Below are 13,426 nucleotides of genomic sequence, written 5' to 3'. Positions count from 1 at the left end.
AGTAAGTCACAGGGATGAAAGGCACAGCATAGGGAATATAGTCAGAGCTATTGTCATAGCAATGTATGGTGACAGATGACAGCTACACTTGTGGTGAGCAGAGCATAACATATAGAGATGTTGAATCACTACGTTGTACACCCAAAACTAATGTAACATCGTGTGTCAATTATACTTAAGTAAAAACCAACTTTTTAAATATTGTATTTATTTGTTTGAGAGAGAGAGCATGAGCAGAGAGAGAGGGAGAAGCAGACTCCCCACTGAGCAGGTAACCTGACACAAGGCCAATATCCCAGGACCCTGGGATGGTGACCTGAGCTGAAGGCAGATACTTAATTGACTGAGCCACCGAGGTATCATAAAAACAAATTTTTTAAAGATCTATTTATTTATTCATGAAAGACATAGGGAGAGAGGCAGAAACACAGACAGAGGGAGAAGCAGGCTCCCTGCAGGAGCCCGATGTGGGACTCGATCTAGGAACTCCAGGATCACACCCTAAGCTGAAGGCAGATTCTCAACTGCTGAGCCACCCGGGCATCCCTAAGAACAATTTTTTAAAGTCACGTATGGCACTCAGCCTAGTGCCTGAAAAAAAAAATTCTCAACATTTTTAGTAATGAGGTAAATGTACATTGCAAACCACAGTGCAATAACGTTCAACATCTACCAGATTGGCAAAAATTTTAAATCTGGGCAATGCTGATGGGTATGGCAAGAGGAGCATTCATATGTTGCTAGTAAAAGTGTAAAGGTTATAACCACTTTGCAAAACACTTAGGTGTTACCAAATATTAGACCCAATAATTCCACAATGAGGTACTTTATTGAACAGCACTGTCTTATGGAAATAGAATGCAAGCTGTATGTGTACTTTTAAATTTTCTTTTTTTTTTACTTTTAAATTTTCTAATAGCTCATTTAAAAAAAGTAAAAAGAATTAGTGAAATTAATTTTAATAATATTTTAACTTACACCAATGTATCTAAAGTTTTTCATTTCAATATATATTAAATATAAAAACATTGATAGTGAGATATTTTACATTTCTTTTTCATACTAAGTCTTCAAAATTCAGTCTATATTCTAGACTTGCTGCACTTGGACTGGCTATATTTTAGGTGCTCAATAGCCACATATGGCTAATGGCTACTGTATTGGACAGCATAGCTCCTGAAACTTGGTGACGTGGGTGACGGGAGGCTTGCACAACCAACTCTATAACAGCATTGTTGACAGTAGCAAAATCAGTGACAATTCAAAAGTCAATCAACAGTGGAATTGATAAATACACTGTGTCACTGGAGTGCCTGTGTGGCTCAGTCAGTTGAGCATCTGCCTTCAACTCGGGTCATGGTCCCAGGTTCCTGGAATCAAGCCCCACATTGGGCTCCCTACTTGGCAGGGAGCCTGCTTCTCCCTTTCCCTTTGCCTGCAGCTCCTCCTGCTTGTGCTCTCTCTCTGTCCAATAAACAAATAAAATCTTAAAAAAAAAACAAACCTGTGTTACATACATACAAAATGGGATATCAGACACCAGTGAAAATAAATGCATTACAATTATAGGCATCAACTGTTTGTTCCTCAAAAACAATATTGAGTAAAAGAAACAACTTACTAATTAACATATGCAAAATGACTCCATTGATATAAATTTCATAAATAGGCCCAGCTAAATGCTATATTATTTAAGAATACATGTATAGTTGGTAAACATGAAAAGCTAAGCAAAATATGGTTAAGGCAAAAATTCAGTCCAGGTTTCCCCTGGTGGTGATGGAGGAGAAGCACCTTGCCGATATCTCAGGGTAGCAGTGATGTTCTAGTTCTTAACCTGAGAGATGGGTGTATGGGTGTTCATTTTAGTGTTCTTTAAACTGTACATAAACATTTTATATATAAGTCATATTTAAATATAAATAATGTGCATAAAAATGTGTATAGTATGCCTCTGTGGAGGAAGTAGTAAAGCACAAGAATATTACACGCATATTTATTCATTTGTGGACCATATCTCTGGAAAAAAAAACAAAAACAAAATGACTGGTGAAATTAGTTGCCCCTAGAGAAACAAGCTGACTGGCTAGAGGACATAAAAGGGAAGGAAAATGTCATGGCATACCCTTTTTTTTTTTTAAGATTTTATTTATTCATGGGAGACACAGAGAGAGGCAGAGACAGAGGCAGAGGGAGAAGCAGGCTCCCTGTGGGGAGCCTGATGCAGGACTCGATCTCAGGACCCCAGGATCACGACCTGAGCCAAAGGCAGACACTTAACCACTGAGTCACCCAGATGCCCCAACATATCTTTTGTATCTTTTGGATCCTGAAGCTCTTGAATATATTACCTAGTCAATTAATCAATCAATTTCTATAATTCTATTGCTTGGATCCCATCCCTGGAAATCTGATTTAATAGGTCAGGGTTGAGGGCCTGAGAACTGCAGGGAGACAGGGCATTGTGAGGCTGTAGGTCAAAGGACTACACTTTAAAAATCACCATGGTGGGCTTATTTATTCACAAATACTCATTGCATGTTTATTATGTGTTGGTCACTGTTCACCCATAAAGATAAAATTAACCTGGGCACAGTTGCCTATAGGAGCTTTTAGAGATTCTCTTCTGATTGCTTCTATTTTCTCATAGAAATGAGGAGTCAATTCAGACTGTTTTGAGGACTGAGAAATAACATATAACATGGATGCACCTTGAAAACACTGTTGGTAAGTGAAAGAAGCCAGTCACAGAGGACCACATAGTGTATGATTCCATTTATATGGAATGTCTAGACTAGGCAGATAGAGATAGAAAGTAGATCAATGGTTGCCAGGGGCTGAGATTAGTGAAGTAATGAGGGAGGGGGGGGTCACTGCCAATGTTTACCAAGTTTCTTTTGGGGGTGTTGGAAATTTTCTGAAATTAGTTGGTAGTGGTTATACAACTCTATTGAGTATATCAGAAAACCACCAAATTGTGCACTTTAACTGGGTGATTTTTACGGTATTGAAAATAAATCTCAGTAAAGCTATTTTGGAAGAAAGAACATAAAATTCCCAGTACAGGTTGGAGCCTAATACCAACTGTTATTATTTTTGTCAATAGCAGTTGTGGGATCTCTAAGATATCAATATTATCATGTTGTGTAGTAACTACTTGTCAAGTTCACCCCTCTAGCAGGCTATTTTCCAAAGATGGACATACCATTGTATATCCCATCTCAAGGGCTCATCTTATTTTGTGACATTGACACTCCTGCACTGAGAGGTCAGGTCTATGCTTTCTGTCTTCAAAGCTGAGTGGACCCCCTGTAACTGCCTCAACCAACAGAATGCAGCAGAAGGGATGCCATGTGGTTTCCAAGGCTAGTGCATGAATAGCAATATAGCTACCTCTTGGCTCATCTCTTGGGATGCTTGGCATTAGACCCCAGCCACCTCGTTGTGAGGAAGCTCAGACCACACAGAGAAGCTACATGTGGGTATTTCAGTGGCAGCTAGCCCCTCAGCCTAGAGCAAACAGCCTAGATCAACCACCAGACATGTGAATGGACAAGACTTCAAATGTCTCAGCTGTTTTCAGGAAGAGCAGGTATTAAAGGAAGGGCAAGTGTGTTTTTTTACAGTGCCTGAATGATGAGCTAGCTCATTGGTGCCCAGGGTGTTCCAGCCAGGACTCATTCTCTTCTACACGACCTGAACACATGGTGATATTTGAAGTTTTGCTTGTTTATGATCTCACACACTGGAGCAAAACATTTGTAAGGCCTAGTTCTTACTGCTTTTTCAAAGAGCTTTTACTCAGAGTCTTAAGAATTCTCCTTTTTAATTCCCCACGAGAAATGTAAATATATTATTGGAAGTATAAAGTGTCTATTATGCCTGTGCTAGAAAAATAGATTCGGGTCACATAGGGAAGTTGAACATAAGGGAAATTAAATTGCTTTGATCTGACATTGCCTCTATATCTGTTTGGTAAAGAAACTCATGAGTCTGTGTTACCAGAAGACCAAGCAAGCCTCTGGGCCCAGGGGTCCCAAACAGACCAGGTTCGGCCACTCACCACTGATAAAGTCCAAAGGCAGAGAGACTTGTGGTGAAACAAGAAAGGAATTTATTCCAGTGAGGCCAACACTGGGAAGATAGCAGACTAGTGCCTCAAAGCCTGTCTCCAAAGTGCTGAAAATACCTTTAGGTTTATCTAAGGGAAAATGTGGGACAAAGGTCATTAGGTACATACAGGCAGGTGGGTAGTAAAGGTCAGGTCAATCATTCTCTTGGGGTCAATCACTCAGGGTCTTGCTGGCATTAGGAGGTCCCTATTGTTCCAAGGGGTAGTTTCCATTTCCATCACAGGATGCTTTGTCCACAGGATGCTTTTGCTTGAGTTAAAAGATAAGCTGGAAAGAAGAACTTAATCAGAAAATACAGACTGAGGTCAAAATGAAGGCAATAATAAGTGGGTCATGTTTCAGTTGTCTAAGGCAGCATGGGAAAGAGATTGGAGAAGGATGCAGGAGAAGCTGACAGAGCAGGAGGTAACGTGGACTCACAATGGCTGGATAGGCTATCTCAGCAAGTCAAAAAGTGCTTTGGTTCCATCTGCCAGCTAAGCTAGAAGCTTTGCACATATAGTTGAGGAATCTGGATTTTGAATAGTCCTGAAAAACAAGAAAAGGCTTTAGAGTGTGCAGATAGCCATATAAAACTGCTCATCAACTTTCTATTTATTCCAGGGGATGCTGAAGAATTTGAAAGGCAATAATTCTCAACTGTGGCTACACATCAGAATCACTTGGGAATGGAATCTGGTTTTTTAAAAACACCCATACTCCGGCCACACCCCAAACCAATTACATCAGAAATCTCAGGGTGGGATGCCAGCAGTTTGAAAGCTTACCAAGGTGGTCCATTGTGTAGCCAGAGTGGAGAACTCTGGTGTAAGGGAAGACAATCTTTTTTTTTTTTTTTTTTTTTAAGATTTTATCCATTTATTCATGAAAGACACAGGGAGAGAGGCAGAGACATAAGCAGAGAGAGAAGCGGGCTCCCTGCGGGGAACCCAATGCAGCACTCAATCCCAGGGTCCTGGAATCACACCCTGAGCCAAAGGCAGACGCTCAAACACGAGCCACCCAGGTGCCCCAGTGGAGAAATTTTAATATGAAGAAGGAACAATGATAATTGGAGTCTCAAGGCCTCCTTCAGCCCAATCCCCTCTTCCACAAATCTTTCACCTCCTGCTCACACAGCTCACACAGCTCACTCCCAGCCCTAAAGACCTGAGCCCTGGGGTCTTTACACAGGAGACTATGAGCACTGTTTAATAATTACTCCATAGGGACTCCTGTGTGGCTCAGTGGTTGAGCATCCGCCTTTGGCTCAGAGCATGATCCTGGGATCCTAGGACTGAGTCCCACATCAGGCTCCCTTTGGGGAGCCTGCTTCTCCCTTTGCCTATGTCTCTGCCTCTCTCTGTGTGTGTCTCATGAATAAATAAAACCTTTAAAAAAGTCTTTTAAAAAATCATTACTCCATAAATTGATTTGAGATCACTGGCCTTATTTTTAATCATTAAGAACAGATTGAGTCCTTTCCAGTGGCCAGTGGCAGGAAACCTCTGAAAAGTAAGCGCAGTGAGGAAGAACCAGACTACAAGAAAATAAAATATAGTGTTAAAGAACAAAAACTCAACCAATTAAATTTGAAGACTTAATTTGCTTTATTATGTTATTCATGAATCAGGCAGCCCCCTCATCTGGCAGATAGAGAAGAGCTCCAAGGAGTTGTACAAAATGGAAGGTTTTTATAGGAAGGAGGGTGGGGCAAGAAAGTTATTTACAGAAGAAAAGAAAGGATTGTTCCAGGCAAAGTCAAGTTCACTTTCCCTTCAGGAGAAGGATAGGGAGGCAGTCGTTTTAGGTAGATTACCCCATCTTCCCTTGTGGGATGAAAAGGGCCCATGTGACAGATGACATCATTGGTATTTACCAGAAATTTTCTGATTGACAAGTTAAGGCTTTTATTTCTAGGGGAGTTTGAAACTACATTTAGGTTAGATATTATTAGCTAATTTGACCTGGCCTAAGTGATGCCATTTTAGGCCTATGGATTTCTTCTTAAAAATAATATGAAGATTCAATAGTTAAAACAAGTTAGTATTGCCCCATGTGTAGCTAGACAACTGATGGGAAACGACAGTCCAAAACCAGACCAAAAATATGGGAATTTAGATTGTGATAATGTGACACTTCAAACCAATGGAAAAACTATGGACTATTTTATAAATGATGTTGGGACAACCAGGTAGCCAACTAGGAAAAATTAAGTTTGACCAATACCTTATACTGTAACTGGAACAAACTCTAAGTAAAAAAAAAAAAAATTAAATGTAAGACATGAACTAAAAAAATAATTTTCTACATAGTGAAAAAAATTAACATGAGACAAGTGAAACTCAAGATAAAATGGTCAAAATTCGTGTTCAGAGGGCTAACCTACAGATTTATAAAAAGCTTCTACAAATTACCTAGATAAGAAAAATGGACAAAAATATAAGCAATTTCCAGAAAATAAATGGAATTGGATTTTAGACATGAAAAGATGTTCAACCTCATTTAAAATAAAAAAAAAATAATAAAAGTAAATTGGAGTACAACTTTCCACTAACATTGAATTAGTGAAAAAATTAGAAAATTGTCTGTGGGAAAATAAACTCATATATTGCTGGTAAGAATGAAATTCACACAATCATTATAGAGAAAGTGCATTAATATCTTTCAATATCATAAAATCATGAATCATACCATAAAGAATATCCATCAATAAAAAGTAATGAAGTACTGATGCATGCATGCTATAATATGGATGAAACTTGAAGGCATTATGGTAGTGAAAGAAGCTAGTCTTGAAAACCACATTATGTGATTCCAATTATGTGAAATGTCCACAATAGGGAAATCTATAGAGACAGAAGGTAGATTACTGGTTGCCTATGGCTAGGGAATAGGAAGAAAATGAGAGAATGTTAGTAGGTATAGGGTTTCTTTTGGGGTGATGTAAATGCTCTGGATTTAAATAGTGGCGATGGTTGCACAACTTTGGGAACATAGTGAGATGATGAATATAAAAATGGACAATGGCCTGACTGTATATAAAAATAGAATTCTGGGGTGCCTTGGTAGCTCAGTGGTTGAGCATCTGCCTTTGGCTCAGGCCATGATCCCAGAGTCCTGGGATTGAGTCCTGCCTCAGGTTGCTGCAGGGAGCCTGCTTCTCTCTCTCTGTCTCTACCTCTCTCTGTGTCTGTCATGAATAAATAAATAAAATCTTAAAAAAAAAAAAAAAAAGAATTCGGACCTGCTATTTGCAGCAATCAGCCCAGGAAACCAACCCATTATCTGCAGTAACCAGCCCAGGAAGCCAGCTTGCTATGTGTAAGTCAGACTTGTAAGAAGTCAGACCACTATCTCTCTAACAACTGGTTCAAGAAGCCAAATGAAAATACTTGTAAAAACCGGTCCCAAATAGCCAGCATTTGATTAATAACTGGTACCTTCTCTAGTTTTTGTCTCTGCTATCAGCTTAGGACCAACCAGAGAAAGACAAATGTGCATTCCTAACTTCTGGAGATGAAATTCCTCTGTGAGAAAGGTTTTCCCTTGTCAAGATAACCCTTCTTTCTGCTGGCTATGGGAGCTGCCAGGAGTGGTGCGTGCAAGAGCTCCCCCTTTAGGGCTTCCTGGCTCCATTTTCAATGAGATTTCTTTTAATTTTACAAGGATCTCTTCTCATAATAGTGAGGAAAGGAGAAATAACAGGATTAACATAGTTTTATTTATTTTTAAAGATTTTATTTATTTATTCATGAGAGACACAGAAAGAGAGAGGCAGAGACACAGGCAGAGGGAGAAGCAGGCTCCACGCAGGGAGCCTGACATGGGACTTGATCCCAGGTCTCCAGGATCACAATCTGAGCTGAAGGCAGCGCTAAACTGCTGAGCCACCTGGGCTGCCCAACATAGTTTTAAAGTTACAGAGATATCATGGTATAATAGAAAATATATATATATTGGTCTCTGCCCCCAGGTCCTGATGCAGAGTTCCTACAACTCTTGTAATTTCTAAGTGATGAGAACACTAGGAGCATCTTTTGTTCTAATGATGTGAGTCTGGGTGAGTTCCTGGACAGCTTCTGGATGGGGGACCTGGTCACCATGAAGACCTGAGACCAAGCCATGATTAGAAACTTAGAATTTTCAGCTCCACCTCCTCCCCATACTCCTGAGAGGGCAGAGGCGCTAGAAATGTACTTAACACTTGATCATGCCTCCATGAGGAAGCTTTCAAAAAAATCCTGATATAAAAGGGTGCAGAGAGCTTTCAGACAGATGAACACTTCCACACTGGGAGGGTGAGGCATGGCACCCCTACAGGGACAGAAACTTCCATACTTGGGACCCTCCCAGGCTTCACCCTATGTAGCTCTTCATCTGGCTGTTCATCTTTCATCCTTTAAAAAACTGGTAAATATAAGTATTTCCCCGAGTTCTGTGAGCTGCTCTCACAAATTAACAGAACCCAACGAGAGGGTTGTTGGAATCTCTGATCTAGAGCTGGCTGGTCAGAAGCACAGGTGACAACCTGGACTTTCCATTGTTATCTGAGGTTTGTGGGCACTGTCAGGGGTAGTGGGACAGTCTTGTGGGACTAACCTGCAGGATCTAACTCAGAATTGAGTTAAATTGTAGGACGCTCATCTGGAATCAAGGAGAATTGCTTGGTGTGGGGAGAAAACCTCCACAAACATTTGGTGATCAGATGTATGGCACATGCAGATAGCTAGTTTGTGCAAACATGCCCCACATGTTTGCTATCTTAAAGAGGTAGAGATCCTGTCTATCCTCCCTCTATATTCCCATCAAGCGGAATGTGCAGCAGAATGTGTTGCTTAGAGTTCAAAGTTAGGGCTTCTAGGGGTGGCCAACCCAGAGTGGCAGGACTTGATCTCCTTAGAAATGCTGGCCTTGCAAGGAGAGGGAGGGCCACTGATAGTTACTACGTTAAGTTGCTATGATATAAAAACTTGCTGCACATACATGCCAGCAGCAGATGCTTTGACCAGTTGGCTGCCCCTGGAGTTCCTATACGTAAGTTCCCCTCAATAAATCCATGTCTCAGTTACTGTCTCAGGTCTTGTCTTCAGCCTCACTGGACCATTACCCACCCAAGGCTTAGAGTCTGCTGGGGTGCAGCTGCACACTTGAAGTAACATGTTCTGTGTGAGTAGTAAAGTTGACTCCCGGAGAGCAAACAGTAGGGAAGAGTTGGGTTCTCCCTAGTAGGAGGGAAAAGGAAAGAGTTCTTCTCTTACAGGATTCCTTCAGGAAAGCTATAAAAAGAAAGGATTAAAGTACTCCCAGGAAGTGTGACTGGGAAAGGGGTGGGGTAGAGCGGAAGGCCCTGCTTTTTATTATAAATTCTAGTCTCTTTTTTTAACCACATATGTGTAATTGATTCTTTAAAGAGTAGGGGCTACAAAACATATATGACAGAGACACTCTCCAGGGTCCCCCTCCAGGGTCAAGTATGATCCCCCCAGGTGAAGTGGGACTGTTTTTAATTGTTATATGTTCAGGTGCGGCCTGTACTGGAGACAGCCACGCTGATTGGAGAGTAACATAGGAGGGAACTATTGGAGTTTTGATCTTGCTTCAGGCCCATTCTGTGTTACGGTGGAAAAAAAACAGGGCCTGCTAATACCTGCAGCCTAGTTCAGGTGTCCCCAGGTATCAAATTAAGCCAGCACAGAATCCCTGGGCTTTGGAGGAAGAGAAGCAGGTGGAGACCAACTAACTAACTTTCCCTTACCCTCTTCCTCCTGGAGCAAATGGTGTCCAGGGCTCTCTCCTCAGGCCCATTCCCACCTCTTGCCTTCCTTAGCCTCAGTGTCAATTGGGGCAAACTCTGTGCTTCTGCAGCTGCCTGCAGAGACAATACCCCAGGGCAAACGGATTCACAAGCTAGGATTACTAGACCTTTGAGGAAGCATTTCAAAAGGAAAATAAAGGGATCCCTGGGTGGTGCAGCGGTTTGGCGCCTGCCTTTGGCCCAGGGCGCGATCCTGGAGTCCGGGGATCGAATCCCACGTCAGGCTCCTGGTGCATGGAGCCTGCTTCTCCCTCTGCCTCTGTCTCTGCCTCTCTCTCTCTCTGTATGACTATCATAAATAAATAAAAAAATTTAAAAAAAAGGAAAATAAACACATAGATTCCATAAAAAGTGAAAATATTAACAGAGACCAACAAATAATTTTAAATTAGCCTAATTTTAAATTTAGGGAAAAGTGAAAGATATGATGTATAGAAACAGAAGTATTACCCAAATATTAAATCTATATAGCAGGTATCCTAGAAAGAGAAAAAATTAAAATGAAGAAGAGGGGGCACCTGGCTTGCTCAGTTAACAATTTTTGCCTTAAAAGGGCAGGGAGGGGTAAAAATAAATCCATAATAACTCAAAACTGAAAATCTAGAAAATGTCAACTTGACAAGGTTGCAATAGGGAGAGACCAATGAATGTGAGGGCCTTCTAGTTTCTTGTGTCATTTAAGGAGAGATCTAAATATCAATTTTTTAATTTTTTTGAATTATAAGAGAATATAAAGAAATGTAAAATGAGTAGGCAAATCAAAATAATAAGATGGTAAAAGTAGATCCAAATTCATGATTAATTATACTAAGCATAAATAGAATAAACTTACTATTCATTGAATTTGTTGACAAATTAGACTTTAAAAAAGGTCCAGATATATTGTTTACAAGAGCTATATCTAAAACTCTAAGGATATATGAAGATTGAGGTTAAAGGAATGAAAATGACAGTTATGGCAAATATTAGCTAAATAAAACTGGTTAGGTTAGATAGTTCATCTTGATTTACTGACTTGGGGCTTTAACCTATATGATGCCAATTTTGGCCTGTGGTTTTCTTTTTAACAATGATTTATAAGCCATCTATATATATCCTTCTTTGGAGCAATGTCTATACAAGTCCTTGGTCCATTTTTTAAATTGGATTGCTTTTTGTTCTTTATTGTTGATTTTCTAAGTCACTATAATGGGTATGAGGTGGTGCCTCATTGTGATTTTGCTTTGCATTTCCCTAATGACTAGTGAAGATGAACATCTTTTCATATGCTTAGTGGGGTTGTTTGTTTTTTTGTTGTTGAGTTTTGGGAGTTCTCTAAATATTCTGGATATTAATCTCTTACCAGATATGTGATTCGAAAATATTTTCTCCCATTCTGTGAATTGCATTTCTACTTTTTTGACTGTGTCTTTTGATGCACGATTTTAAAAATTTTTAAAGGATTTTTTTAAATTATTTATTTATTTATTTTGGAGGGAGAGAAAGAGAGTGAGCATGCACAGGTTTGTGAGCAGGAGGAGGGGCAGAAGCAGAGGGAGGGAGAGAATCTCAAGCAGCCTCCACTCTGAGCACAGAGCCCAAGTCGGGGTTCCATCTCACGAGCCTGAGATCATGACCTGAGCCAAAATGAAGAGTCAGATGCTCAACTAACTGAGCCACCTAAACATCCCATAATTTTCAAAATTTTGATGAAGTCCAATTTATCTATTTTTCTTTTGTTTCCTGGCATTTGACAAGAAAGCATTGCCAAATCCAATTATCATCAAGATTTCTTCCTATCTTCTGAGAGTTTTATGGTTTTATCTCTTGATCACAGAACCCCAGGATCATGACCTGAGCCGAAGGCAGACACTTAAATAAGCCACTTAGATGCTCCCAATTTTCTTCTTTTTCAATATTATTTTGACTATCCAGGGTCCCTTGAGATTCCATTTGATTTTTTAAATGGGTTTTTCATTTCTGCAAGAAAAAAAAGTCTTTGGGATTTTGATAAGGATTTCATTAAATCTGTAGATCACTTTGGATAGTATTGACATCCTAACAGTATTAAGTTTCCTAATCTATGAACATGGGATGTTGCTCCATTTATTTGTATTTTCTTTCATTTCAATGATGTTTTATAGCTTTCAGTGTTTTTCCTACTTGGCTAAGTTCCTTAGCATTTTATTCCTTTTGATGCCGTTACAAATGGAATTGTTTTCTTAATTTCCTTTTTGGATTGTTTATATATTATTTGGATTGTTTATTGTTGGTGCATAGAAATAAAACTGATTCTTAGGTGTTGATTTTGTAACCTGCAACTTTACTGAATTCATTTATTAGTTCTAACAGGTTTTATGCATATGTGTGCATGTGAGTATATGTATAATCTTTAGGGTTTTCAACATATAAGATCATATCATCTGCAAACAGAGATAATTTTATTTCTTCCTTTACAATTTGAATGTCTTTCATTTCCTTTTCTGATTGCTGCAACTAAGACTTCTAGTACTTTGTTGAACATATGTGGCAAAAGTAGGCACACTTGTTTTGTTCCTGATCTTAGAGGAAAAGCTTTCAGGTTTTTATCACTGAGTATATTGATAGCTGTGGGTTTTTCATATATGGCTTTAATTATGTTGAGCTTGTGGATCCTGGGTGGCTCAGTGGTTTAGCACCTGCCTTTGGTTCAGGGTGTGATCCTGGAGTCCCAGGATCGAGTCCCACATCAGGCTCCCTGCATGGGGCCTGCTTCTCCCTCTGCCTGTGTCTCTGTGTGCCTCTCATGAATAAGTAAATAAAATCTTTTTAAAAAATTATGTTGAGCTAATTTTCTTTTGTTCCTAGTTTGTTGAGCGTTCTTATCATAAAAGGGTATTGAATTTTGTCAAACTGTTTTTCTGTATCAATTAAGAAGCTCATGTGGCTTTTTCCCCCATCATATCCTTTTTATAATGCTAAAAACTAAAATAAGAATGAGAAACTATATATAAAGGAAAGCAAGGGGGATGCCTAGGTGGCTTAGTCTGTTAAGCATATGCCTTAGGCTCAGGTCATGATCTCAGGGTCCTGGGATAGAGCCCTGTGTTAGGCTCCCTGCTCAGCGAGGAGTCTGCTTCTCCCTCTCCCTCTGCACCTCCCCCTGCTCATGCTTTCTCTCTCAAATAAACAAATAAAATCTTAAAGAAAAAAGAAAAGGAAAGCAAGAGTATGATGAACACAGGATTCATGTTGATAGTTACCCTGGGTGGAGAGCTGCAAGGAGATAGGATGGTGAAGGACAAGGAACAATATATTTAAATGTATCTTATTAGAATCCTAGGTTTTATTTGGGTGTCAGGGTGAGCCTGTGTGATTATTGAATTGCTAAAAACATCTAACTGTATAATCAACTATATCTAACTGTAATAATAAAATAAAGCCATATTTGGGCTATTTGATAAGAGAGTGTCATTAACCAGTATTTATGAATTACTATAATTCTGTTTCCTGAGGTCTGGGAAAAATTATAATTAAA

The 13,426-nt window shown here is 39.6% G+C and overlaps 1 protein-coding gene across 1 annotated transcript in view; it reads right to left on the bottom strand.

Moving 5' to 3' along the window:
- Positions 1–4,444: 4,444 nt before the first annotated feature.
- Positions 4,445–13,426, bottom strand: part of LYG1 (lysozyme g1) — a 35,492-nt gene continuing 26,510 nt past the window's right edge. The window contains exon 7 of the mRNA XM_072768025.1: positions 4,445–4,661. Coding sequence (XP_072624126.1) covers positions 4,615–4,661 — 47 coding nt within the window. The 3' untranslated portion in view covers positions 4,445–4,614. The remainder of the gene's footprint in view (positions 4,662–13,426) is intronic.

The sequence above is a fragment of the Canis lupus genome, chromosome 11 (assembly GCF_048164855.1).
Source record: "Canis lupus baileyi chromosome 11, mCanLup2.hap1, whole genome shotgun sequence".
Taxonomy (NCBI): Eukaryota; Metazoa; Chordata; class Mammalia; order Carnivora; family Canidae; genus Canis; species Canis lupus.
The sequence above is the reverse complement of the archived record's forward strand: the minus strand, read 5'-3'. Positions and strand labels throughout refer to the sequence as shown.